General features: G+C 49.0%; 1 protein-coding gene across 6 annotated transcripts in view; it reads right to left on the reverse strand.

The window, feature by feature from the left end:
• Window positions 1-24,091, reverse strand: part of Acoxl (acyl-CoA oxidase like) — a 337,320-nt gene that overhangs the window by 224,657 nt on the left and 88,572 nt on the right. For all 6 annotated transcript variants that reach the window (XM_078028311.1, XM_078028313.1, XM_078028310.1 and 3 more), the window contains one exon: window positions 6,958-6,992. In XM_078028311.1, coding sequence (XP_077884437.1) covers window positions 6,958-6,992 — 35 coding nt within the window. The remainder of the gene's footprint in view (window positions 1-6,957; window positions 6,993-24,091) is intronic.

Raw genomic sequence — 24,091 nt, forward strand, 5'->3', positions numbered from 1 at the left:
ACCCTGCGGACTTCCATTGAACTAAAGCCACCGAATGGAAAATCTGCTTCCTTCCTCATTCACTAAAGAAAGACAACGAACAGAAGCATCCTGTTATGGGTAGTTCTCTCATCTTGTCCCCGAATTTCATGAGCTTTTCTAAGAAATATGGGCATAAGCAGCAGGTGCGAAAATTCCACACTGCTGGTTTACGTGGCCAGAGAAGGAGAGCTAAGGGGAGATGCCCCCTCTGGCCCATTTCCTCGTTCCTTATCACCCCAGGGGTACCACCAGGAGGGACTGTGTTTCCTCAGGCAGGAAGAACAGTTAACTCTTTCAATCTTGTAGAAAAAGAAAAAAACAAAACAAAAAACACCCACACAGTGGGGAAATTGTTCCCCACTGTGTGGGCGGTGGGGCCCCAAGAGCTGTTATCTGCAAAGGGCACTTCTGGGGGTTACCCAGCTGTCACCACTGTGTGGATTCCACCCGAAAACCTCAAGCCAAACAGTGGGGAATGAGCATCAAGAGGCAATTTTCCACTCTGCGAAAATGACTTGACTTCACAAAAATAAATTTAAAAGGCAGGATAATAAATGGCGCACAGTGGGATCTGGTATGAAATTCACTGTCAGTCACGGCTGACGCTCTTCTTGCTTCCTGTGTTTATGCTGTCTGAATATGACCATGGTGGCCTCACTTCCAGACCCCTCAGCACCCTACCTGCACCAGGTCTCAGGGTCTCAATGACACTCACACGATATCACCCCCCACACACACACACCTCTCTCTCTCTCTCTCTCTCTCTCTCTCTCTCTCTCTCTCTCTCTCTCTCTCTCTCACACACACACACACACACACACACACACACACACTGCTGAACCAGGCAGACAGAACTGGAATAGCTGGTCTAGCAGGAGTTGCCGGTTTCTGGGGCAGAAGTGGGAGGAGGTATGTGTGCAAATGTGTGCAGGGGTTCCTACCCTGAACACTGTTCACTTTAACAAGGAAGATCGCACCCCTGCACATGCACAGGCATGCACAAGGCAGCCCTGGGGCTGCCACGCAAGGGCCCCTCTTGCTCTGGGGTAGCTCTGCCCCCACTCCACCCTACGTCTGTAGCAGCCTGAGGGTGCTGCCTGCTCATCAAGATCAAGATCAAGATTCTGGAGACTCTTTCTCCTCCTGTCACACTCAGCTCCTTTAAGACCCCCAAATCCACTCCTCTGCAAAAGTTAGTTCTGTCATTCTAGAACCACATTTGCCTCCTCCCTTTTCCCCACCTCCACCTCCATCTATTCTAGAGGTCAATTGGGGTTGTCTCCATCATTACTCTTGGCCCTGGCCCTTCAGTTAGAACTTTGGAAACAGATCTGGCGATTCAAACCCCAAGTCCCAAACCTGTCTTCCAGAAGTAACCTTCCTCACACGAAGAAGACCTAGGAAGCTCTCAATCTCAGCATCTGGACTCTGGGTAAACATGACAAGGAAATGGGAACCATTTCTCAATAGCAAGCATGAACCTTTGAGTGACCTGGAACTGCGTAAGCATGAGGCACAACGCCATTTTAAGAAGTAATCAAAAGGAAAACAGCGTGGCTACTCCTCAAAAGACTAAACTTAGAATTACCCTAGGATCCCGAATCCCATTCTGGTATCAGTGAAAAGAGGGACTCAAACAGGTATTTCCACACCCATGTTCACAGTGGCCAAATGGCAGGAATAACCCAAGCACCCACTGATGGATGAATGAGAAAACCAACACGGTACATACGTACAATGGAATTCACTCACCTTCAAAAGGAAGGAGATTCTCACACATGCTACCACACGGTCAGGTCTTGAAGACACTATGCTAACTGAAACAAGCTAACGAACTTGGACAAATACTTATGATTCCATCCATGTGAGGTGCCTAGGGTAGGTGAATTCACAGAGACAGAAAGTAGAATATGGTGGCAGGGAATGAGAAGACAAAGAAAAGGGAAAGGGGACATTGAATTATAGTTTGGTACGACAAAAAAAAAATTTCTGGAAATGAATAATGGTGTTGATTACACAAAAATGTGAATGTACTTTTTTGCCACTGAAGTATAATACTTAAAAATGGTTAAAATTATGCTATGGTTTCAATGTGCCCCTTTCAAGATTCGGATGTTGAAACTTAATGGCCAATGTTAGTATTAAGAGGCAGGGTCTTTAAGAGGTGATTAGCCCATGAGGGTTCCTCCATATGAATGGAATAAAGGACCTTATTAAAAAAACTTGCACTAGTGTTGGGCTATCTTGTTCTTCCTCCTTCTGTGAGGACACCATGTTGTGAGGACACCATGTTGCTCTCTCCAGAGAATGTGCCATCTTGGAAGTCCGCCATCTTGGAAGTCTGCCATCTTGGAAGTAAGGAGCCCTCAGTACACTCTGAATCTGCCTGAACCTTAACCTTGGCTTCCCCAGAACTGTGGGAAATACTTTTCTCTTTATAAATTACCCAATCTATAGCATTTTGCTATAGCAGCATAAACAGACTAAGACAAATGTTAAGCTTATTTTGCGAAAAACAAACAAAAGGAGAGAAGTTTCAGTTACTATAAAAAAGTGAAGGAGACTTGAAAAGAAGGGACTTAACTAGAAACTCTCATCCTTCATCTTCTTCTTCCTGAATGAGGGGAGAAGTAGGTGGCAGGCTCACATCAGAGGGCCAGAAGAGCCACTACCAGGCAACAGTGGCCTGCAGGCTTCTGAGAGAAAAGGCCAATTCTTCCTATACCCACAAAGAAAAGGTGGGACAAAGGACATGGAGAAGGAAGGGCAGATGGCACAGGCCTGACCCACAGATGGCTCTTCAGGGACACCTCCACAAGTGACATCAATTCCTGGCAATTGAGGTGTTCCCAAAGGTGGGTTTCCTCCCCACCACAAACTCACAGATGCTTCAGGACTTCCTGGAGTTTTAAAATAAGAATTCTTTCTACTTCAGAAACAATTTTCGGAGAACACATCCTTTGGTAATGAATGCCCTCCGTGTCTCCATAGTATTGAGGATGTCAGTCCTCAGACAGGTCAAGGGCTCAGTAGCTCTCCGCGTCGTGGCTTGTGTGCGTCAGACAGCTTTGCTTTGACAGAAGCCCAGCCAAGCTCCAAAGTCATCTCTGAGCTACTACAATCACTTTCTACTCATTTTTTTCTCTTCCCAAAGCCCTCCGACTCATGCAGGTGACACAGCTGCCTTTGTGACTGCTCACTCTAGAGGAAGAGGGTGGTTGGAGACCACTTCCTCTAAGGAGCCTTGGCTCATTTACCTCCCATTGTGTCCTCTCGAGTCCTCCCATGTGCCTGCTCTGCATCCCTAACGAATAAGCAGCTTGCAGCAAGAACGGTGTCTCAAGTTCTCACCAGTGCTCCAGATAGCCTCTGGCATTCGTTCAGCCTGGGTGGCAGACTGCACCTTCCACAGGGGCCACTGGTCCCTCCTGCCCCACATGCTCCAAAGTCATCAGCTCCCTGAGCTAAGAGGAATGGTCTCCACTTCCTCTCTTAGAATACAGGCAGTGGGGGGCAGGGGCTACAGCTCCAACCAATGCAATAAGGTGATGCTTTGTGACTTCTCAGACTGGGGCACAGAAAGGAGGCAGCTTCCACCTGCTCCTCTCTCTTTCTGGGACACTCAGAGACAGTCAACCACTGTGCCGTGAGGAAGCCGGGCCAGCCCATGCGGAGAGCAGCAGAGGCCCAGCCACAGCCAGCGTCTCCCACCAGGCACGTGAGTGAACCAGACTTTAGATAATGGGGTTCTCCGCCCTCCAGCCTCCAGCAGAGGCTCCAGACTGTGAAGCGGGGTGAGCCACCTCTAGGGCGCGTCAGACCTTGGGCCACAGAGCACATGAGCATGACACAAGCTTAGTGACCAGGCAGTCACAGCGACAGGAGCAGGCTCCATGACTTTAGCCACAAGAGGAGCAATTCCAAAGCCCTAAGCTCTCTGAAAAATGGCTTGTCAGCTGTCACCAGCTCCTTCACTATAAGGCAGAGGCTTGACATGGTGGGCCTCGGGGCCACTGTCCTCCCATGCCTGCCACTAAGATGGCCAACACTTTCAGAGTCATACCACCTGCATTCAGGCCTTCCGGGAGCCTGACACAGCCTCAGAGCTTTTTCTATAATATATACTTTCCACCACAGCCCCCAGGATAGGTACATCCAGGTAAGAAGTAAGAGAGGATCAGAGAGGGTAGGGAATTTGCCCAAGACAAACTGGAGAGCAGATTGTAGAGCCTAAGACGAGACAGACAGGCAAATGTCCAAAAACACTCGGCTGGTGAGAGGCAGAGCGCACGGGGCGAACCCGGGTAATACTGACCCCCTTGACAGCCAGTGGCTATTGGCCAACTGATTTCTTGACAGAGTGTCATGAAGGAAATGCCTCAAACCAGGGAGGTTGACGCACACACCAGGGACCAACCTGAGGACTCAGAATTGAAATTTCCCTCCGTGTTCCCAAGTCTGAAGTCTGAAGCAACATCAGGACCCCAAGGTTGGGCAGGGAAGTGCCCACAGGGCCCTGAGGGCTGCACACCTTCCCCTGCTCACAAGAGCCGACTCTTGGCTCCTGCAGGCCACGGCTCACAATGTCCACTTCTCTGCGCAGCCTTCTGACCACTGTCTCCCCACCACATTGCTCAATGAGGTCATGCTGCTCTGGAGAAAGAGGAACCAAAGCAGAAGGTCCATGACAACTTGGCAACCCCCGGGCAGCATGCTCCTTCCAGAACTCAGCAGCACCTCCAGCCCCAGGAGGAGGCAGAGGCAGCCACGCCCAGTGGAGGGCAAGGAGGCAGTCTCCCTTCCGAGGGAAGACCAGGTTCAGCCCAGGCAGGCGTCTCCACCACGCACAGGGAGCTGGTGGCAACATGAATGACTTCAGGCCTCCCCTCTGGGTTCTGGAGGGGAGACAAATCTCTGCCATTGGCCTAGTCGTGACAAGAGCAGGGACAAAGGTCCCAGGCAGCCTGCCCCTCTCCAGCTTTGCCCTGCTCTGCCACCTTACCCAATCCTAAACCGCAGGGACCAAAGACCTTCAGCCCGGCAAAGTGCGAATGAGAAGGCTTTATTCCCAACCCACCTATAGACTGAGTTTCCACACAGCCACGACTCTCCACAGAGCCACAGGAAATCAACCCTAGGCATATCGGGAAGGAGCCCTGTCTCGAGCGCCATCTTGGCTTTCTTAGAGGAGGGGCACCTTTGGCTCCTGCCTTGAAACGGGCTGCTCCCTTCCTTGACCTGCAGGACGCAGGTGACAGAGAAAAACGGAGCCCAAGAAAAATCAGCCTCTCCTGCCCTCTCCCTCTCCCCGCCCCCTCACCTTTCTCATTCTGGAGCAGTCCACATTTAGAACACTCTAGAAAAAGAGCCTCTTGACAGTTGCTGAGAGAACACTTCCAACCCCTCGCCCCAGAATGACACACCAGGTATCCCATCAGCTTTGGGGTCCTGCGTCCACGCCACATTTGCTCAGGCACCTTCTCCCCGCAGCAGCCTGGCTATGTGACAGGGAATGGCAGGCCTCTGCAGGACAATGTGCTCCCACAGGTGCAGGGATCGTGCACACAGCTGACCTAGAAACACAGGTAACTGAGGGCGCCGGACACACTACCCTAAGAGGTGGCACCTTGGAGAGGATAACACAAGAGGAAGGTCGCTCTCACGTTCCCACCCTTCCCCTGAAGCAGGTGGTAAAGCATCTTGGATGGGGCCCTGCTAGGACCTGGCAGAGCTTCTGGATGTCTGAAGACACAGGAACAGGGAAGAAACTGAGCAAACAGGAAGCCAAGGTGCCCTGTTATTACCATCAGATCACACCCACTTTCCAACGTTGTCCCCACTTCCTTATGAAGTCTCCTGCGTCATCCATGAAGTAACCTGGTAGGCCCCCTCCCATTACCTGTCTGCCATTGTGTGGCTCAGCCATGAGCCTAGTGATGGGTAGGGGAAGACATTTCTTTGCCCCTGCACAGTCATGAGCTTCTCTGAGGCAGCTTCTTCCTCAGGCCCTGGAAATGTCTGACATGAACACTTTTCCTCCCACACACTCATCCCAGGAGTCCAAGGCCAGGCCGGCCCTCTGCCTTCTCATATCTGCACAGAGCCAGGGTCTGTCTCTCTGGGTCTTAGTGATTATCTGATTCCACATTTAAATTGAAACCATGCGTACAGTTTGTTACAGGCATTTTAGGAGGTGAACTTGTAACCCTCTGGGTTGTTTGTGGAGAGTTTGTGACAATGTCCCTTGAGCCCTAAGCCTTTACCCAAAGGTGGTTCTTGGGGAGGCCATGCACACAGTTTGTCAGCACTGCCTGTCGCCCTTCACTGGGGTTGGCTCTTACTTTAATTCAGTGTATAATACATGCTGATGCTTGCAAACAGGAAAGAGTTCATTCTAGGATGCCCGTTTGTGGTAGGAGAGGGCATTAGATAGTACAAGCATTTTCATAAACTTGATGCAGTTGAGACCAAAGTAGAAATCCTGCAGCAAGATGAAAATGGAGGCTTTTTGCCACTGCCAGACGTGGCAAGACAAGAGGAAGAGGCCCCGTGGGGACGGGGCAGGGGCTCGCCTGGCCTGGCCTGGCCTGGCCTCACACGCAGGGCACCTCTGATTTTGGTTATTACTCTTAGGCAGGTGACATTACTCAGAAACCACTTCTGTGTCCCTGCTGTGGAGCTTCCCATTTTTGTGTTTTAACAGAAATGTTCCACCTACCACCAGTTTTGCATAGAGTCCTTATTCTTCTGAATAGCAATTTGCTCTTACCAATTAAGCACCTAGGACAATTTCATCGGTGCCATTAACATCATGGAAGAGCAGCCACCAAAAATAAACTCATAAACGCTAGGACTGGAATAAATTAAAAGCTCCAAACTAGTAAGCACAGTTCTTTAAAAATAAATAAATAAATAAATAAATAAATAAAGCTTTACCTGTGGCTATAGCGAATGGCGATGGTCAACCCAAGCTGTAATGAAGAAGAGAAAGAAGCATAAATTAGTTAATATCAAGGACAGGTTGAATCACAAGAAAATTAACTCAATACAGTCAAATATTTCTTAAAAGATTCCTAAAATGCTCTGTTGCTAATACTTCATAAGTAGCACATTTAATGATAGATCTTTAGTTTCGACGTTGCTTTTAAGTGATCATTGTGTTTTGAAAAGGTCTTAAAGAAGCCTAAAATATTTCCTTATGGGTTAAAGAGAAGGTGTCCTTCATCAGGAAAGACGTCCCGAACGGGGCTCTTTCAGCTCTGCGTCAGCAGTGGAAGGACCGGAGGCAGCCTGTGGCTAACTGCAAGGTTTACATTGGGACAGCAAAGCCACCAGGGGACCCCTCACTGCCTCCTAGCCCCAGGAACATCAGTGGGGTCCAGGCCACCAAGGAGATGGGCCCCCTGGGAAAGGTCCAACTCAAGACCCAGCCCTGGGGCGCAACAAAAAAACTGAGCCTGAAATGCTCAGGTGACGTCAAGAGCCCGTGCAGGCCACTGCAGAACACAGCAGCAACTGCAGGCTGAGGTGAAGCTGTGACTTCCTCTTTTCTCTGTAGGGAGGGTCATGGAAACCTCCTAAGCAAATGTGGGGGGTCAAATGCTAAAGCCTGGGCCACAGCTAGCTCATACAAGGTGGACGATAGATTCTGAGACTTTGAGCCTCAATTTCCCCATCTGTACAATGACCAAATAATTAACTTCTCACAAGAAATGTAAGCATGAAGCATCTTTTCTGCATTGGTGTGTGTGTGTGTGTGTGTGTGTGTGTGTGTGTGTGTGTGCCAATCCCCAACAGATAAGGAAAACTCTACAAATATTTATTTAGCTATTGCTATTAGCACAATATATAGGCAAAACTTTAATTATGAAATGCCGCAGTCCGGCTGCAGCAAAATAACCAGGGGGTGACGAGCAACTTGTGTACGTTGATACAGCAGGAGTGGGAGCTGTTTATTGTAGGACAGGAGGGGTATATATACATTCCACACAGCTTATCTTAATTAACATAAACTAGATACAGCAGTCAACCAATAAGGAATCTCCACACTTAATGGCTCGCTGGAGTTGCTTCACAAACCACTCCCTCTGGCAAAATGCCAGGCGCCATCCTGACTTGTTTACAGATTCTAACAATGAAAATGTTTCAAAATTTAATTATTCCACTTGTTTTTAGAACTTTGAAAGTATTTCACCATGGAACAAGCGATCATCACTGCCCAACAAGCTTTATTCACATAGAAGCCTCACAGACCTGTCCAACTGTCGCACTAGGAACTTAAAGCTCACAGCAATTAAGAGCCCAAGGTTGTCTATAATATCATTTCTTTGCAAAAGGTCTAAGTTGCACCTTGAAATCCCCAAGTATCATTTGTGGTGTCCTTGATATCCCCCTGTGTGTGGGGGGGGCATGTTTATGGCACTGAATGATGCAAGATGTCAGGCGGGACCCCAGGCAGGGGGCGGCTGGGACAGGCAGGGCAGAGAGAAGAGGAGGGAGAACAAAGTAAAAGTTGAGGTAAGAAAGTCCAACGTTATGGTCCAGTGGGACAAACGGCAGAGTCCCCGGATGTTGTTGGGCTGGCTCAGCTCCATAAAGACTCCCCGAGTGTTACCATTGCAGGCACCCAAATGCAAGCACCAACCAAGGTGAGTCACCGAGAACCAAGGAAATCACACTTAAATTTACAAAAATAATGTGCAAAAGTGAAAGCCTGGAAGAACACATCCAGTTGATTTCATAGCACACTCGCCTGAATGTATTCCATTATCTATCTCAATTATGCAAGGAATCGGTTTTCTTTGAGATTTCAGCAAATAGAAGAGAAAGATGCCTCAGGGACTGAAGAAGAGGAGGAAATTACTTTGGGAAAGAAAGAAAAGCTGAAACTGTAGCCAGAGAGGTCAGGATGAGCAATTTGCAGATTTTACATGCTGCGTCACTTTACATTTCCTGGGGTTAGAAAGTTCTGGCTTACAGTTGGGCTAATTATAAGATAATTTTACTGACTGAATATTTTGATAAGCTTTGGAGTACAGTTTAATGGGTGGCTTTTCCACAGTTGAAAGATAAGCCCGTGCTGGAGCAGGGAGAGGAAATGAGGGTGGGAGGGGAAGAATTAGAAAAGCAGAGAAAGTGATCCTGGGGCAGCTGAGCTGCAGAAAGGGGCTGGGAGGTAAGTCTTTGGCAAAGGTGAATTTCAATGAAGCGTTTTTATTCATCTTTTCCTGGCTTCTGAATCAAACGTATCTGATTTTATTGTTGCTTTTAAAAGAACGCCTTTATACGGACAGCACTGTGAATCATGGAAACTCCAGTGGACAGGGTCAGTTCACACCCAAGGCCAGACCAATCGAAGGCCTCTGAAGCCCTCGGTGTGTGCAGGCCATGCTAGGGATCAGGACCGTGGGGCACAGGCAAAAGGCCCTGGGGCTACACTGGAAACAACTGCACATGGGCCAGAACAGGAGATTTTAAATGGTCATTCTGAACATGGCTGAAACTACACATAGAAATCCAACCAGACAGCCCTGAAAAGGGTTGGAACAGTACAGGAAAGTTCTTGTGGGTCTTGCTTTGAAATCACAGACCCAACAGGCTGATGAGGCAGTGCTGTCCTCTGAATGGTGAGAGGAGGAGCCTGAGCCTGCTGTCTCATTCCCACAGAGGAAAAGGAGAGGGGAGGTCTATGAGCTCTGGACCTTGGCAAACCCAGGGGAAGGCAACTGCGAGACCTGCTGAGAGAGGAATCAGAGACGATGTTCCCACGGCATTCAGAACAGCATCCGCCTCTCTGAGGCCCTTCACCCTGCTAAGATGCACCAGCAGCTCAGAAATACCCTTAAGTCTAGCGCACAAACTCACAGGCACGTTCACACACGTGTGCAACATCTGCTTGTACACACTCATGCGCAGGTGCACACTTACACATACACACCTCCATACTTGAACATGTGCACACTGTTGTAGTGCACATGTGCAACATGCTTGTTCATATGCATACACGTGCATGCATGTTTTTGCTCACATGGGCAGGTACCATCACACGGGGCACACAGGTTCACACATACACACTCACAGGATGTGCATTTACTTGCTTATGCATATGCCTCAATACTGTGGCATTCAGAGCTGCCCTTGCAGCCCCTCAGACAAAGGGAGGCCTCAGACAATTGACCCCTTTGTTGCTGGTCTCAGCAGGGACCCCGGAGAGGGGAGAGAGGCCGCGGTTGACCCCTGACCCCAGCCCAGCCAGGCTGAGGCCCAGGGACGGGAGGTCAGCGGAGTTGCTGCCCTCCCTGGGGAAGCCCCCTCAGGACCTATGCAAGTGTTGCCAGAACACACGTAACCAACAGCAACGCCGAGTTCTTCTTTTTCAGATTTACACAATTTGTTAGTCACAAAATTAAATCACAGTTTAATGGCAAAGAAAGAGTAATTTAGCATTTTTCAAAATCTCCACCAGCTACAAAACCCCTTTTCCTGCTGCTTCAGGCTGAAAATGCTCCTTTTCTGGAACAGCTGGCCGAGGCAGCTGTTTTGTATCAAGTCGGAGGGTTTTGGTAAGGCCCAGGGAGCTCAGACAACAGGCAGCCCTTCCTGCATTAAAGGGTAATCTGAGAATAATTTGCCATAAAACACCCAGAAGTGCTCCAGCTGGGGCCAGATACTGAGAAAGCACCATGCAGACGATGCAGATCTTGTAAAATAATAATAATAATTTTTAGAAACACATTTTTGAAACATTATAAATTTTTCTTAAAGAAAGGAATGATTTAAAGGATCACAGAAAGCAGCCAGGAAATTCCCTTTCATGTCCATGGATGGCCACCGAGCACCTCTTCCACAACAACCGCTGGTCCCTGTGCAGCTGGGCACTGGCTGCATGCTCGAGATTCTCTCTCTCTCTCTGTTATACACACACACACACACACACACACACACACACACACACACACACACACAGGCTGACCAGCCATCAGGTGAGGGGAGAGACTCTAGGAAGTGCCGGCCCCACAGTCACCAGCTGCTAAGTGCAGCTCTGAGTCCAGAACTCCCCAGACCAGGGTGGCACACCGGAGCCCCAGGACCCATGCTGCAAGGGCTTCAGGGCTGTGACCAGAGCCAGGTCCTTCCTCAGCCACCAACCAGCCACTCTCCTCTGGCACTCCCGGTTCTTCAAGAAATGCTAGCAACCAGGGGGATTATTACAAAAACTCCCACATTTTAAACTACTTTGAATATTTTTCAAATACCATTTGAGCCAAACAAAACATGTCCGTGGGATTCAGCCAAGGGGGCCACCCGTCTGCAACCTTGCCGGGAGTCTCTGTGCAGCCATGCACCCCCGCCTCACCCCCAGGGTGTTCAGAGCCTCAATCCTGAACTCACTCGCTGGTGACAAATCTGGAAAGAGCCACCATGTTCCTTGTAGGGCTTTTCCCTTTCCTCCTTATGGGAGTTTTTTTTTTTTTATACTTTTATTTTTTTTCTTTTCAAGGGTCTAAATATTACAATATCCCAAAATAAACACAATAAGGAATTTTGTTATTTATTTTTTTCTGCACTTCTTAAACTGCTTCTTCCCTGCCTTTTACAGAAAACAAACATGAAGGGGAGGAGATGCAGCGCGCACCCCAAACAGAGCCCCAGTGTGAGGAGAACGCCATGCACACACAGCCACCGTGTGGAAAGACACACAGACAGAGCATGGCACGAAGAGAAGACGGCACTCACTGTGGCCATAGCGTGGACAGAGCCTCATGGGAGCAGAGCCACAGCGGGGACAGTCTCCCACGCAGATCCACGGAGGAGCAGAGTCCCCTGCTCAGAGCCACATGGCAGACAGAATCTGACATGGATAGAGACACCGCGCAGGGAAAGTCCACACAGCCAGCACCTGGACATGTCAACCTCCAGGTCAGGTGGACAGGGAGAAAGCCCCACAGAGCAGAGGTCTTGAGCCCCTTCCTACTGTCCTTGCTTCGCCCTCCTGCTGAGCCAGGGCACCCCATGCCACCGGCACGGCACCCTCCAGAGCATCTTCCCCTCGCACCACCCCAGGTCTCCCTGACCCTCTGTGTCTGACTCAGAAGCCCCCTTATGCCCTCCAGAGCTCCCTCACCCCCAGCCTGGGGTCTTCCTTATGCTCTCATGGTTTCCACTGATAAGCTAACTCGCTAAGAGATGCTGGTGGCCAGCGTCCGGGAGCTGTGTGGTCAGGGCCCCTGACCTCCTGTACCTCTGCCTCCTCACTGTGGAATGAGCACGCCTCCCTCTCATGGGCCGATTCAGGCAGATGAACTCAGACCTCACACACGTGGACCAGCAGCCTTGGTCTCTGGGGAAAATGGTGAGAAGTGCAAGTTCCCCAGGCCCCATCCCCCAGACCCACTGAATCAGAAACTCTGGGGTCAGGCTTTCCTCCAGGCATCAGGTTTGAGAAGTACCAGTGACATTTGGAAAAAGCTTAGCAGCATGCTGGGCACCACCCAAGCTGGTGTTAGCTGTCAGAAGTGGTGGAGGGGACGGTGGCACTCTTGAGACAGCTCAGAGGGAAGCACCCTGCATTTTTCACCCTCCTAATGGCTTTTCAGCAACCTGCACTCAGCCTGGGGATCTCTCATGGGCATCGATCCTCAACAGTGAGGGGCCTCCTCACTGTCCCATGGTAGAAGAGGACACTCAGCTTCACAGAGGCCAAGGGCAGGCCTGGCAGCCCCAGTGGACTGCAGCCCCTTCTGTCATTCCCACCAAAAGAGGAAAAAGACAGCAAGATGGGTCGAACAAGTGAAGTACCACACATTCTTCACTTACTGAGTTTATTTCACAACGTTACTCTTCCCTGGAAAAAAGCACATTTAAGTTCTTAAGTTTAGGAAAAGAAGGGGACACATTGTGTGCATGTGTGTGTGTGGGCACGCGTGTGTGTGTGTGTGTGGAATAAATAGGCTCTTCCCAGACTCTTCAGAAACCTAGTACTCCAGATCTGAAAGTTTTGAAGGCTAATGTGAAAGACAAGCTGCTGGACTAGTGGAAACAAACGTGGAGCCAACACTGAAACCAACGTGGTGCTTGTCCAACCAGCCTCGGGAAGCAGGCCTCAGGTCCTCAGGCCCAGGTGTCTGGAGACACCAGTCGTACTCGGCCTCACGCCTCTCTCCTAGGAACCTGAATCAGGCACCACCTTCTCCTCCAAAGCTCCTGCAGAGCTTGGAGGCAGGAGGCCAGGACACCTTGACTCCGCCAAGACCAGGACAGGACCCGACCCAGAAGCAGATGTCATCAACACTGGGATGCACTGGCGCCAAACCAGGGAGCAGTGGGGTGTGAAGAGTTCAGCAAATAAAACATTATGAAAGACATAAGAGGAAAAGTCACTAAAAAAAGAATTCCAAGTACCAAACACGTGGGCACACCCTCAACCTCGCCAAAATAAACAAACAAAATGGACGTGTAAACAGCAAGAGGCAAGCTGGGGGCAGCCTCGGGCAGCAAGGGCTCCCCAGGAGTCTACCTAACCCCAGCCCAGCCCACCATTTCTTAGCCCCATAACCTGGGCCATGACACACTCTGTGCTTCGGTTCCCCTTCCCTCCCTGGGGACCGCAGTGTTCCTCACTCACAGACTTGATGGAAAGGCTGAGCCACCTGCGTGCAAAGCCCTCCGCACAATGTGAACGCTTGGTTGCTCTTAGCCACTGACATCTGCAGGGACCGGATGTAGGAAGAACAGCCCAGGGACAGTAGCAGGAGCAAGCAGCTACTCACACACCACAGGCAGCTTCATGAGTCAGCCAGCTCTTCTGGAAAGCAATTTGACAAAATGTCTGGAGGAGTCACGAAGGTCTTGATACCTTAGATTGTCCCTAAGGAAACACTCTAAAAGAAGGGGAATCTAAAGACGCACACTACAGCCCCGGAGGAGAGGCAGACTGCTAATTAATGGGAGAAGAATTCCATCAGTTACACATCACTCGATAGTTTGTTGCCAACATAAATTACAGTGAAGAAGATGGTACAGCAACAAGAGAACTCGCTAGGAGGTAGTCTGAAGAAGCAAGAACATGAGGGACAGGCATTTCCACACTGAGGGACGACCTCATAAAAAGGAAGACGCGTCCCTCCCCCACCCACTATGCACAGCTCACGCCCCCAGCCCCTGGCTGGGGTCAGTGCATCCCTCCAGCTGAGCAGCTCTGGAGTGTCCTCTTCCCTCACAGGAAGGACAGCAGGAACTTCTAAAGGGACTGCCTCCCTCTAGCAGGAAGCCAGAGCTGAAAAGGCTTCTGGTCCTCTCTGTGGCCAGGAGATGAAGGCAGGCTCTAGAGCCACCTCCCTGACCCCGGCTCTCTCTGACCACCTGGCCTCTGACTCCATCGGCACACCACGTCACCCCGATCTCAAAGTGCAGAGCACTGTTCCACCCTGCACATGCATCTTGGCAGCCCTCAGGGACCTCATTCACCTTTCAAAGTTCATTCACATAGAGCCCTAGATGCCACAGCCCCTGGGGGTCTCGCGCCCCACCCTGGCTTTCGTGCATCCCTCTCTGGCCACTTCTGCAGGGAACATGTCGGGGCTGCTGGCTACACACAGACCTCCTCCCACCGCCCTGCACACTCTTGGAGGATGGGGGTTCAACCCCGCATCTAGTCCAGGGCCAGACCCACAGTGGAGCTCTGTGAGTGTGTGTTGAAATCATGGAATTTGTATCACCTCCACTTCCATGTGGCACCCTAAGTCCCACGAAGTTTGCATCTGCCTCCTAGATGCTGAGAGCTGACAGGACAGCCATCTCTGGGGACTCCATGTTCTTGTGCTGCCCATGCAGCTTCCTCACCATGAATAGGAGCCCCATCTGCACAGAGCACCGGACTGCGCAGAAAGGTTTTCCAGTAGCTGGAGAAGAGATTACTGGTGCACTGCACAGCAAAGAGCCTAACTGCTTTTTAAAAGAGTCAAAACAGAAAAGAGCAAAATAAATTCCCCAAATCTCAGGCAAAAGCCTGGTGTCTTCAAACTTGAACGTGACATGTCTCTAACATCAATATGGCCATCCCATGGCTACACTCCAGTGTTACCACCAACAAAGTGGGAAGAGCGGTGTGTCTCTCTGTGTGAAAACACACCTTTCAATGCATCTGAAATATAAAGTTCAGATTAGAATCTGAGCCAGGTGGGAAGTTGGAGTGAAATGTGCCCATGGGTGGTATGAAGGAGCATCTTCTGCCTGTCAAATATGATGCCATGTGCTGCAGAAATAGCACTTCATCTAATCCTGTCCACAACTCTGATCAGGAACCATGCTATTCCCATTTTATGGATTGGGAGATAGAAGTTCAGCAAGTGTTCCCTGCCTGAGCTCACAAGCTAGAAGATGATTGAACATGCAGGGATGGCTGGGGTCAGACTATGGGGGTTTGTGGGAGCTTGACCCTGAGACAACAGAGAGGTGCGGAAGATGTCTGAACAAGGCAGTGCTTCTGAAAGGTTCACCTTGGCCCTTGCCTAAGACACACAGGAGGGGAGAGAGGCAAAAAGAGAACTTCCTGTCCAAAAATGTCTGTCATCCCTTGCTGATAAATAACCAATTTGGAAACAGACAATTAAATAAAGTCACCCCGCTTTGTGGGAATTGCTGGGGCTATCACCGTCCTTTGGCATCAGCCTGGCCTAAGCCCTCTAAACCCAAGCTGAGTGTTCTGAAGAGATGCCAAGTCTGCTCATTGTCCAATGTCGCTCCGTGCCTTCCTGCTGCTGGGCACACCCAGGACCAGGGCCCCAGGAAGAGTGGAACAAGTGGACGGTCGGCACTGGAAAAACCACCTGGGGCTGGGAATGCTCCTGGGTTTTACTGTTCTTGCTGCCTTATGGTTTTCCCAGTTTTTCTCTTGAAAGCAGGCCATGGTTAAGGACTAGCACAGCATGGGTGGGTAAAACTCTGAGATTAAAACAGTTGTCTTTCTTGGAGGAACCCAGGGAATCAGCCAAGGCAACCACAGTCCCTGGAGCAAAAAGAGGAATCTCAAGAGAAGAAAGAGCAAGAGAGGGATATCCCAAGTCTGCGCCTGAACCCTGCCTGGGTCTCTGGCTGACCCCCAGACCGCGTGCAAATTCAAAGCCATGCAGAAAAGCTCAAGGACTTGGACTGAGACTTGAACACAGAGAAGAAGGGATGAGGTTCAAGGTCAGGCCTTGAGTCTGGGTTAACTGCCTGCTGAAACAAACATTGACTTTCTTCAGAAGAATATAACATCACTCAAGAGTCCTCAAAACAAAATAATCACGATGTCCAGAACACAATCCAAAGTTACTCATTTACAAAGAACTGGGAAAATGTGACCCATTCCCAAGAGAAAAGACAGCTAGTAAATGCCTATTCTAAGATGATCCAGATGCTGGAATTACCAGATAAGATCTTTAAAGTACATATTGTTGCCATACTCCATGAGACCAAAGAATGTATGATCTATTTAATAAAAAAAAAAAAAACGCTCCACAGAGAAGTTGAAGATAAAAACAAGAAACATGGAAGAAAAACAGTATCTCTGAAAATAAAAGTCCCTGGACAGGTTGGACAGTAGAACGGAGAGAATAAAGGAAAAAGTCAGTGAGCTTGAAGATAGATGAGTATGAACCATCTAAACGGGGGAGACAGATTTTTAAAAATGGAACAGAAGATGGTCTATAAAAGAAGAGGAAGCCTATTTATCAATTAGAAGATGCAGTGCCACTAAGGTTATCAATTCTTGTGATCACAATACAATCAAGCTATTTTATAGGTATAGATAAGCTGATTCTAAAATTTATAGGAAAAAGCAAAAGATCTAGAATAACCAAAACAATATTGAAGAACAATGAAGCTTAAAAAAAACTCACACTATTTTATTCCAAAATTATAGCATGAAGGCAACTTAGTCTTAAAGACAGTGTGGATACCCAGGTCAAGGCACACAACACAGGACCCAGGAATAGCCCCACACAGACAGAATCCACTGAGTTCTGACAGGGCAGAAAAGCAATTCAATCAGATGGGACAGTCTCCCTGGTAAAGGATGCCCCAGCACCTGGACATTCATATTCCCCCCCTCAAAAAAAAGGAGGAGGAAGAGGAGAAGGAGGAGGAGGAGGAAGAGGAGGAGGAGGAAGAGGAGGAGGAGGAGGAGGAGGAGATGGAGGTCGAGGTCTTGGACTGTGGCTCAGTGGCAGAGCACTTCCCTTGCATGTGTGAGGCACTGGGTTCGATCCTCAGCATCACATAAAAATAAGTAAATAAAATAAAGGCACTGTGTCCAAATATATCTAAAAATTAATAAATATTTTTAAAAATAGGTTAAAAGAGCTGGGCATGGTGGCACATACCTGTAATCCCAGTGGCTTGGGAGGCTGAGGCAGGAGGATATCAAGTTCAAAGCCAGCCTCAGCAACAGTGAGGCACTAAGCAAATCAGTGAGACCCTGTCTCTAAATAAAATACCAAAAAAGAGGGCTAGGGATGTGGCTCAGGAGTGAAGTGCAATTCCCAGTACCAAAAAAAAAAAAAAGAAAGAAAGAAAGAAAGGGCTAGGGATGTGGCTCAGGAGTGAAGTGCAATTCCCAGTACCAAAAAAAAAAAAAAAAAAAAGAAAGAAAGAAAGAAAGAAAGAAATAGGCTAAAAGATCTGAACAGTCACCAAAGAAAATATAAAGGGCAAAGGACCCTATGAAAATATGCTGAGCATCATTTGCCATCAGAGAAATGCAAATTAAAATAACAAGATACTGCTACACACCTATCAGAAGGGGTACATCTATCTGACACCCAGAACAAAATCTTGCTCATTAATCATTGGTGAAAATACAAAAATGATAGAGTTGCTTTGAAAGACAGTTTCTTAGAAAGCTACTGATAGTTTACAGTATCACCCAACAATGGTGTTCTCACATCATGAAGAATCACATCCACACAAAAACCTGCACACAAATCTATGGCAGCTCTATTCATAATCACCCCAAACTAGAAACAACCAAGATATTCCTCAAAGGGTACCTGGTAAACAGCCTGGAGTACATCCACACCAAGAAAAACATTCAGCAACAGTAGAGAACCAGGAGGGATCATGAACACAGAGTGCCAGGTACAGGAAGACACTCGGAGAGGCCACTGGCTATATGATTCTACTCATGGGACATTCTGGAAGAGACAAAACCAGACAGATGGTAAATAGGTCAGGGGCTGGCAAGGTTTAGGGAAGCAGGAGGGCCCAACAGGTGAAGCACAGGGGATTGCTGGGGGTGGCAAAAGTGCATGGCACTGAAGTAGCAGATGCATCAAACTCTGCATCTGTCAAAACCCATAGAATTTAAGCATGAAGAGTGGAACTTAATGCAAGCCACTAAAACACATCACACGGCAGAATCCAGACTGAGATAAAAGAGCCTGACTGCGGAGCTGGGAGATCAAGGTGCTCAATGAAGTGATCTTGGAGCTGAACGTGGACTGAAGTGAGTGAGCTGCACATGAGTACTGGCCTGCACACGATTGCGTCACTTCTTGAGGGGTGAGTTCAGAGCCCTGGGGCCAGCAAGTGCATGTACTGCAGCTGACCAGCCAAGCACATGGACAGCAGGTGCCTGAGCCAGGCTTCTCACTGTAGGAGCAGCTACAATGACAGAAGGCTGGAGTGACCCGTATGGTAGATTCGTGTTTCACTGAACATAAATGCACACTAGTGCAAACGTACAGATACGGGTACCTTCCCTGCTCTGTGAACTGGGAAGGCCCAGAGGTAACAACATTCCAGTGGCCAAGAAAATTCACAGCACCCAAATCTTGTCTTCCCAAAGCTTTCTTCAATAGAAGATACCAGGGCTCCTAGGACTGGGGCAGGAAAAGCACAAGATGAGCTGGAGCCCATTGGCAAGCCAGAAAGAAAGAAAGGGCTTCCTGCAAATTAGCTTTCTGCAAATTAGCAGTTAGGGAAATGCAAACTATTTAAACCACAAAATAAATGAAGTAATATTCGATTATAACCCAAAGTACAAATTACAAGTCCAAAAGTACATTTATTCTACATATAAAGAAGTAATTGAATAAATGAATAAAGGAGGGGGGAAGAATTCCAAATAGATAATGTAGGTTTTTTACCCCTAAGGAGGGGCAGAGTAACTGCCCACATTCAAAGCCGGGGTGCTCCTATGAAGGTGGGGGAGTAACTTGAGAAAGTTAGTAACAGTGAGGTTCCATCTCACTCCAGTCTGATGGCAGGCATCAAGAATACTCATAATAAATGCTAGAGAGAATGGGGGAAAACACTGTTGGTGGGACTGTAAATTAGCACAACACTATGGAAATCAGTATGGAGGCTCCTCAAAAGACTAGGTATGGAATCATCATGTGACCCAGCTACACCACTCATTGGTATTTATCCTGAAGAATTAAAGTCACCTTACTACAGTGACACGCGCATACCATGTTGATAGCAGCACGGTTCACAATAGCCAAACTATAGAGCCTGCCTAAGTGCCATCAACGGATGAATGGATAAAGAAAAATGTGGTATACATCCACAATGGAGCTTTATTCAGCCATAAGGAAAAATGAAATTATGTCATTTGTTGGAAAATGGATGAAACTAGAGGCCATTGTGTTAAGTGAAATAAGGTCAAACCCCGAAGGACAAGGGATGTATGTTTTCTCTCATGTGGAAGCTAGAGAGGAAAAAGGGAAAGAAAGGAGAGGGACAGTGATCGCATGAGAATCAAAGGGAGATCAGTAGAGGAACAGGACTAGGGGATGGGAGGTTGGGAGGGAGGGGAGAAGTTTTGGGGAGCCAATGATATTGTTCTATTTTGTGCATGTATGCATATGTCACAACAAATCCCACCATCATGTACAACTGTAGTGCACAATAAAAATGTGGGGAAAATAATAAAAATAGATAACTAAATATAAAGAGAAGAAAGTCTACACACACACACACACACACACACACACACACACACACACTAGCATGTCACGGGGAAATAAGAGCCAAATAAAAGAGCTCTCAAAAGCTGAAGCTGAAACTATTTAAACAACAAAATAAATGAAGTAGTATTCGATTATAACCCAAAGTGCAAATTAAAAGTCCAAAAGTACATTTATACTACATATAAAGAAGTAATTGAATAAATGAATAAATGGGAGAAAGAATTCCAAATGGATAACGTAGGTTCTTCACCCTTAAGGAGGGGCAGGGTAATTGCTCACATTCAAAGCCGGGGTGCTCATACGAAGGTGGGGGAGTAACTTGAGAAAGTCGGTAACACTACCTTGGCCGTGTTAAGTCGGCAGCCACCTGACCTGGGGCAGTAAAGAGACGGACAGCACCTGCCTGGCCCCAGAGGTCTTGGCAAAGGTCCCACTTAGCTCCAAGGGCATCAGAGTCTGAGCCACATCCAGGGGAGAGGTTCCTCTCCACCCAGGTGGGAGGTGGCATCTCGGGACCTGCAGCGTTGGGCAACCCATTCTCTGGTCGGAGCCCAGGCAACCTGTGTGAAGTCTTCATGCTCAAAGCTTCGAGATCCTCTGATCGCTGGCAACTTCATGATGAATAGAAACTCACACAAACAGGCAAGAAAGAGAAGGGGCAAAGATATTAAATGTTCCTCCAGAGGGATTTCACCCCTGGGAATCCCCCACTTACACCCCCTCCACACTCAGGACAGAATGAAGAACTGAGGAAAGGCAGGACCGTCCCTGCACCTGACCAGGAGGCCAGGTGAAAGTCCACCTTTAATGGATTGCACTTCAAGTCACAGTTGGGTGAAATCCAGGTACGGCAGCCAGTCTTGCCATCCAGTTTTCCATACAGATGCCTCATATTTGTTGGGCACTGAGACACAGAGATGGACTGCCAATGTCACTCACTGGCAGTTGGTGTCCAATAGTGGTGGAAGGGGGAAAGTTTCCCTTGACCACAGTCTCCCTTCCTTTCACCCCCTCCCACCCTCATCTCCTGGGCTTACCCGAGTCATACCTTCCCCAGGAGATGTCACCTCACAGTGACATCCTGTCATTCTGTCACCTAATTGGTGAATTTCCTAACCGGGGCTAACCCAACCATTCTATTTCCCTACCTCTGTGTTCAAACTACACCTCCACGTTGCAGGACCAAGCACCCCAGCTCCACTGGAGTCCACAGCCCTCTTCATGCCCACCTGCCCCCCCCACTCTGTTGCACTGAATGATTGTGGAGACTGGGCCCTGCTATTCCAAATGTCCCTCAAAGGCCATGTGTTGAGGCTTGGTTGCCAGCCTGTGATGCCACGGAGGTGGTGGTGGGGGGGTGTGGAACCTTCAGGAGGTACAGTTAGTGGAAAGAAGTTAGGTCATTGGGGTGTGCCCTCAAGGGGGACATGGGGACTCTGGCCCCTTCTCCCTCTCTTTGCTTTCCTGCCACTATGAGGTGAGCAGTATACTTCCTCCATGATGTTCTGCCTTTCCACAGGCCCAGGCAAGACCGCCAACTGACCATGGCCTGAAACCATGAGCCAAAATAAACCTTTCCTCCTTCAATTTGACCTTTGCAGGAAGCTTGTCACAGTGTGGTGATCCGGCTAACACGAGCCTCTTCTTCCTAAGCTTCCACACACACCCGGCTCCTGCTCCCCAGGCCTTGACTTGTCCCTCACTCCTGGGAGGACAGAACTCATCTCCTGGCCTGTCCTCGCTTCTCTGAAGCTTTTTCTCTCTTCAGACTCTGCCTCTCGTGTCTCTGGTTCCAAGGCCAACCTTCCACCTGTGTTTCATGTCATGTCCTGTGTCTCCCTGCGACACTCCTTTCTGGCAATCTCCCTCTCTCTGGCAGCATTGACCTCTTCCTGTTTCCTCATTTCCCTCTGGAATAAAACATGTCAGATCCTCCTCCTTCTAAAACACCCTGCCTCAGCCCCACAAGCATTCACACCCCTATCCCAGCGGTCTCCTTGGCTTGAAGACATGGACACAGGTAACGGGTTCAAATCTCAGGTCCACCTCTTACCAACTAGGTGACATCTGGAAATAACCAGACCACACTAAAGTCTATGAGGGGGCTCTGTGGTAGGAACAAAGGCCCCTACGACCATAATACAGAGGTTCAGAGAATCCCATCCACAGCCTCAGGAGATGGGGACACCACTTTTAGGTTTGAAGAAGAGGCACCTGGCACTTACAGTACCGTTTCACCTTTGGCCAGGCTGCAAAGAATCAACTTCAGGATTCGCAAGGTCATGAAGGTGGGTCATGCAGAGGAGGGCCATACTTGAATCCTTCCCCCTGTTCCATTCTGCCTACTTTGAAAGTGGAACATAGGCACAGAGTAGGCTTTGTGTACTAAGCAGCCCTAGTGACGGGATGCTCAGATTCCTGCCACGGCTCTGACAAAGGTGTCCTCTGAGTTGAGGAGGTATGTCACACATTTGGCTGACAAGATCAGTTCTTTTTAAAGACAAGTTGGGAGCGTGGACTGCAGCAGAGCTTAGCTGAGATGGAAAACATAAGGAAGAGAGCACTGCGGTGAGCCAGCCCCTGAGCGCCTTCCACCATGACAGCTATTTATTCAAGCATGAAAACTGGGACACTGTTCTCACCACACTAATTAGACAAAGAAATGAGATATGCAAATATTTTTTAAAAAGTCTACTAGCTCCGATATTATCACCAGATGAATGTTAATAAAGAAAACATGACCCAGCAGGGTCACCCCAGAGCTCACATCCATCACCCTGACCACCCGACCTAGAAGATCCCTGGAAAGAACCACATTCCAGTCCCGACCATTCTTACAACCTTGGAGGTATGCAGGATGAAATCCTTGGAATGTCACATCGGGTGGGTCAACCTCAAGGTCAAAGGAAGCACCACTACCTAAGTAAAGAGCATGGAAGTTTCCAGAAACAAACCCAAGGCACTCTACTTGAGCCCCAGTATATCCTTTCTTCCTTTTCTAATGTAGCCTCAAAACAAAGGGTCATTGACAAGAGGAATTTTGTGGGGACCTGCCAGTCATTCGGGATAGGGATGGGCACAAGTGCCCTACGTGAGGGGGTTGCCCCTGCCAAGCTGCCTCACCTCCAGGAGCCTCCATCTTCCCTCTGTGCAACAGGAAGCGTGGTGGGGCTGCAGTGGACACTGAGTGAGCGCCCAGAGCCTGGCCCATTGCAGACAGTATTAGCACAAGGCAGCTCCTGTGCTTCTCATGGACCTTTGCTCAAATTACAACAAAGATGCTTGGGATGGGCTGGGCACATGTTGACTTCAGTTCACAGATACCCACTGAGGGCCTCCCAGGTACTCGGTGCCAAGTGAGGTCCCTACATCCTGGAGCTGTTGGAGAAGCAGGCGGTTAACAGTTGGGAGGAGCCGGAAGCGACGAGAGCTCTTGCAGACAGGTAGAGCCGGGTGGGAGACTCCTGGGGATCAGTGTACAGACTTAGGACTGGGGGGACGACAGCGAGAAGCAGGCAGAGTCGCCGGCCAAAGGGCCAAGCTGTGCAGAGCCCAGAGGTGAGGACACGTGGCCCTGAGGAACTGCAACAGAGTCTGTGTTGCTGGAGTTTGAGATCAGTTTCCCTCGCCAGGAAGAATCCCCCTAGCCCAGCTCCTCCAAAGTTTGGGGCCAGGGCTGCTCTCTGAAGCTTTAAACCTATTACACAGCTGTCATTAGAGAACAGAGACCATTCCGGGACCTGTGCATCATTCGCCCAGAATAGCACTCCAGTCACACTGACAATGTCGTCAGACCCAGGAGGCTCAGCCATGAGCAATCTGCAAGGGCGGCCAAGGAGAAAGCAAGCACTGAGGAAATAAAAACAGAGTAGTTCCTGCCCATGCGCACGCCTGCCCAGACCGAAATCCCCTGGTGTGCACGAGTCCCAAAGCTCTAAAACAAAGGTCTGGATGTACGTGTGAGAAATGGAAAATGTTTCCTTTTGTTCCTTTAAGAGATTCAGCTCAGGCTTCTAGGGCTCTTCATATATTTAAAATGCCACCAAATAAGAGCTGGGGATGTAGCCCAGTGGTAGAGCTCTTGCCCAGCAGGCACAGCCCCTGGATCCAGTCTTCAG

This window comes from Ictidomys tridecemlineatus, chromosome 12 (assembly GCF_052094955.1).
Source record: "Ictidomys tridecemlineatus isolate mIctTri1 chromosome 12, mIctTri1.hap1, whole genome shotgun sequence".
NCBI classification, from domain to species: domain Eukaryota; kingdom Metazoa; phylum Chordata; class Mammalia; order Rodentia; family Sciuridae; genus Ictidomys; species Ictidomys tridecemlineatus.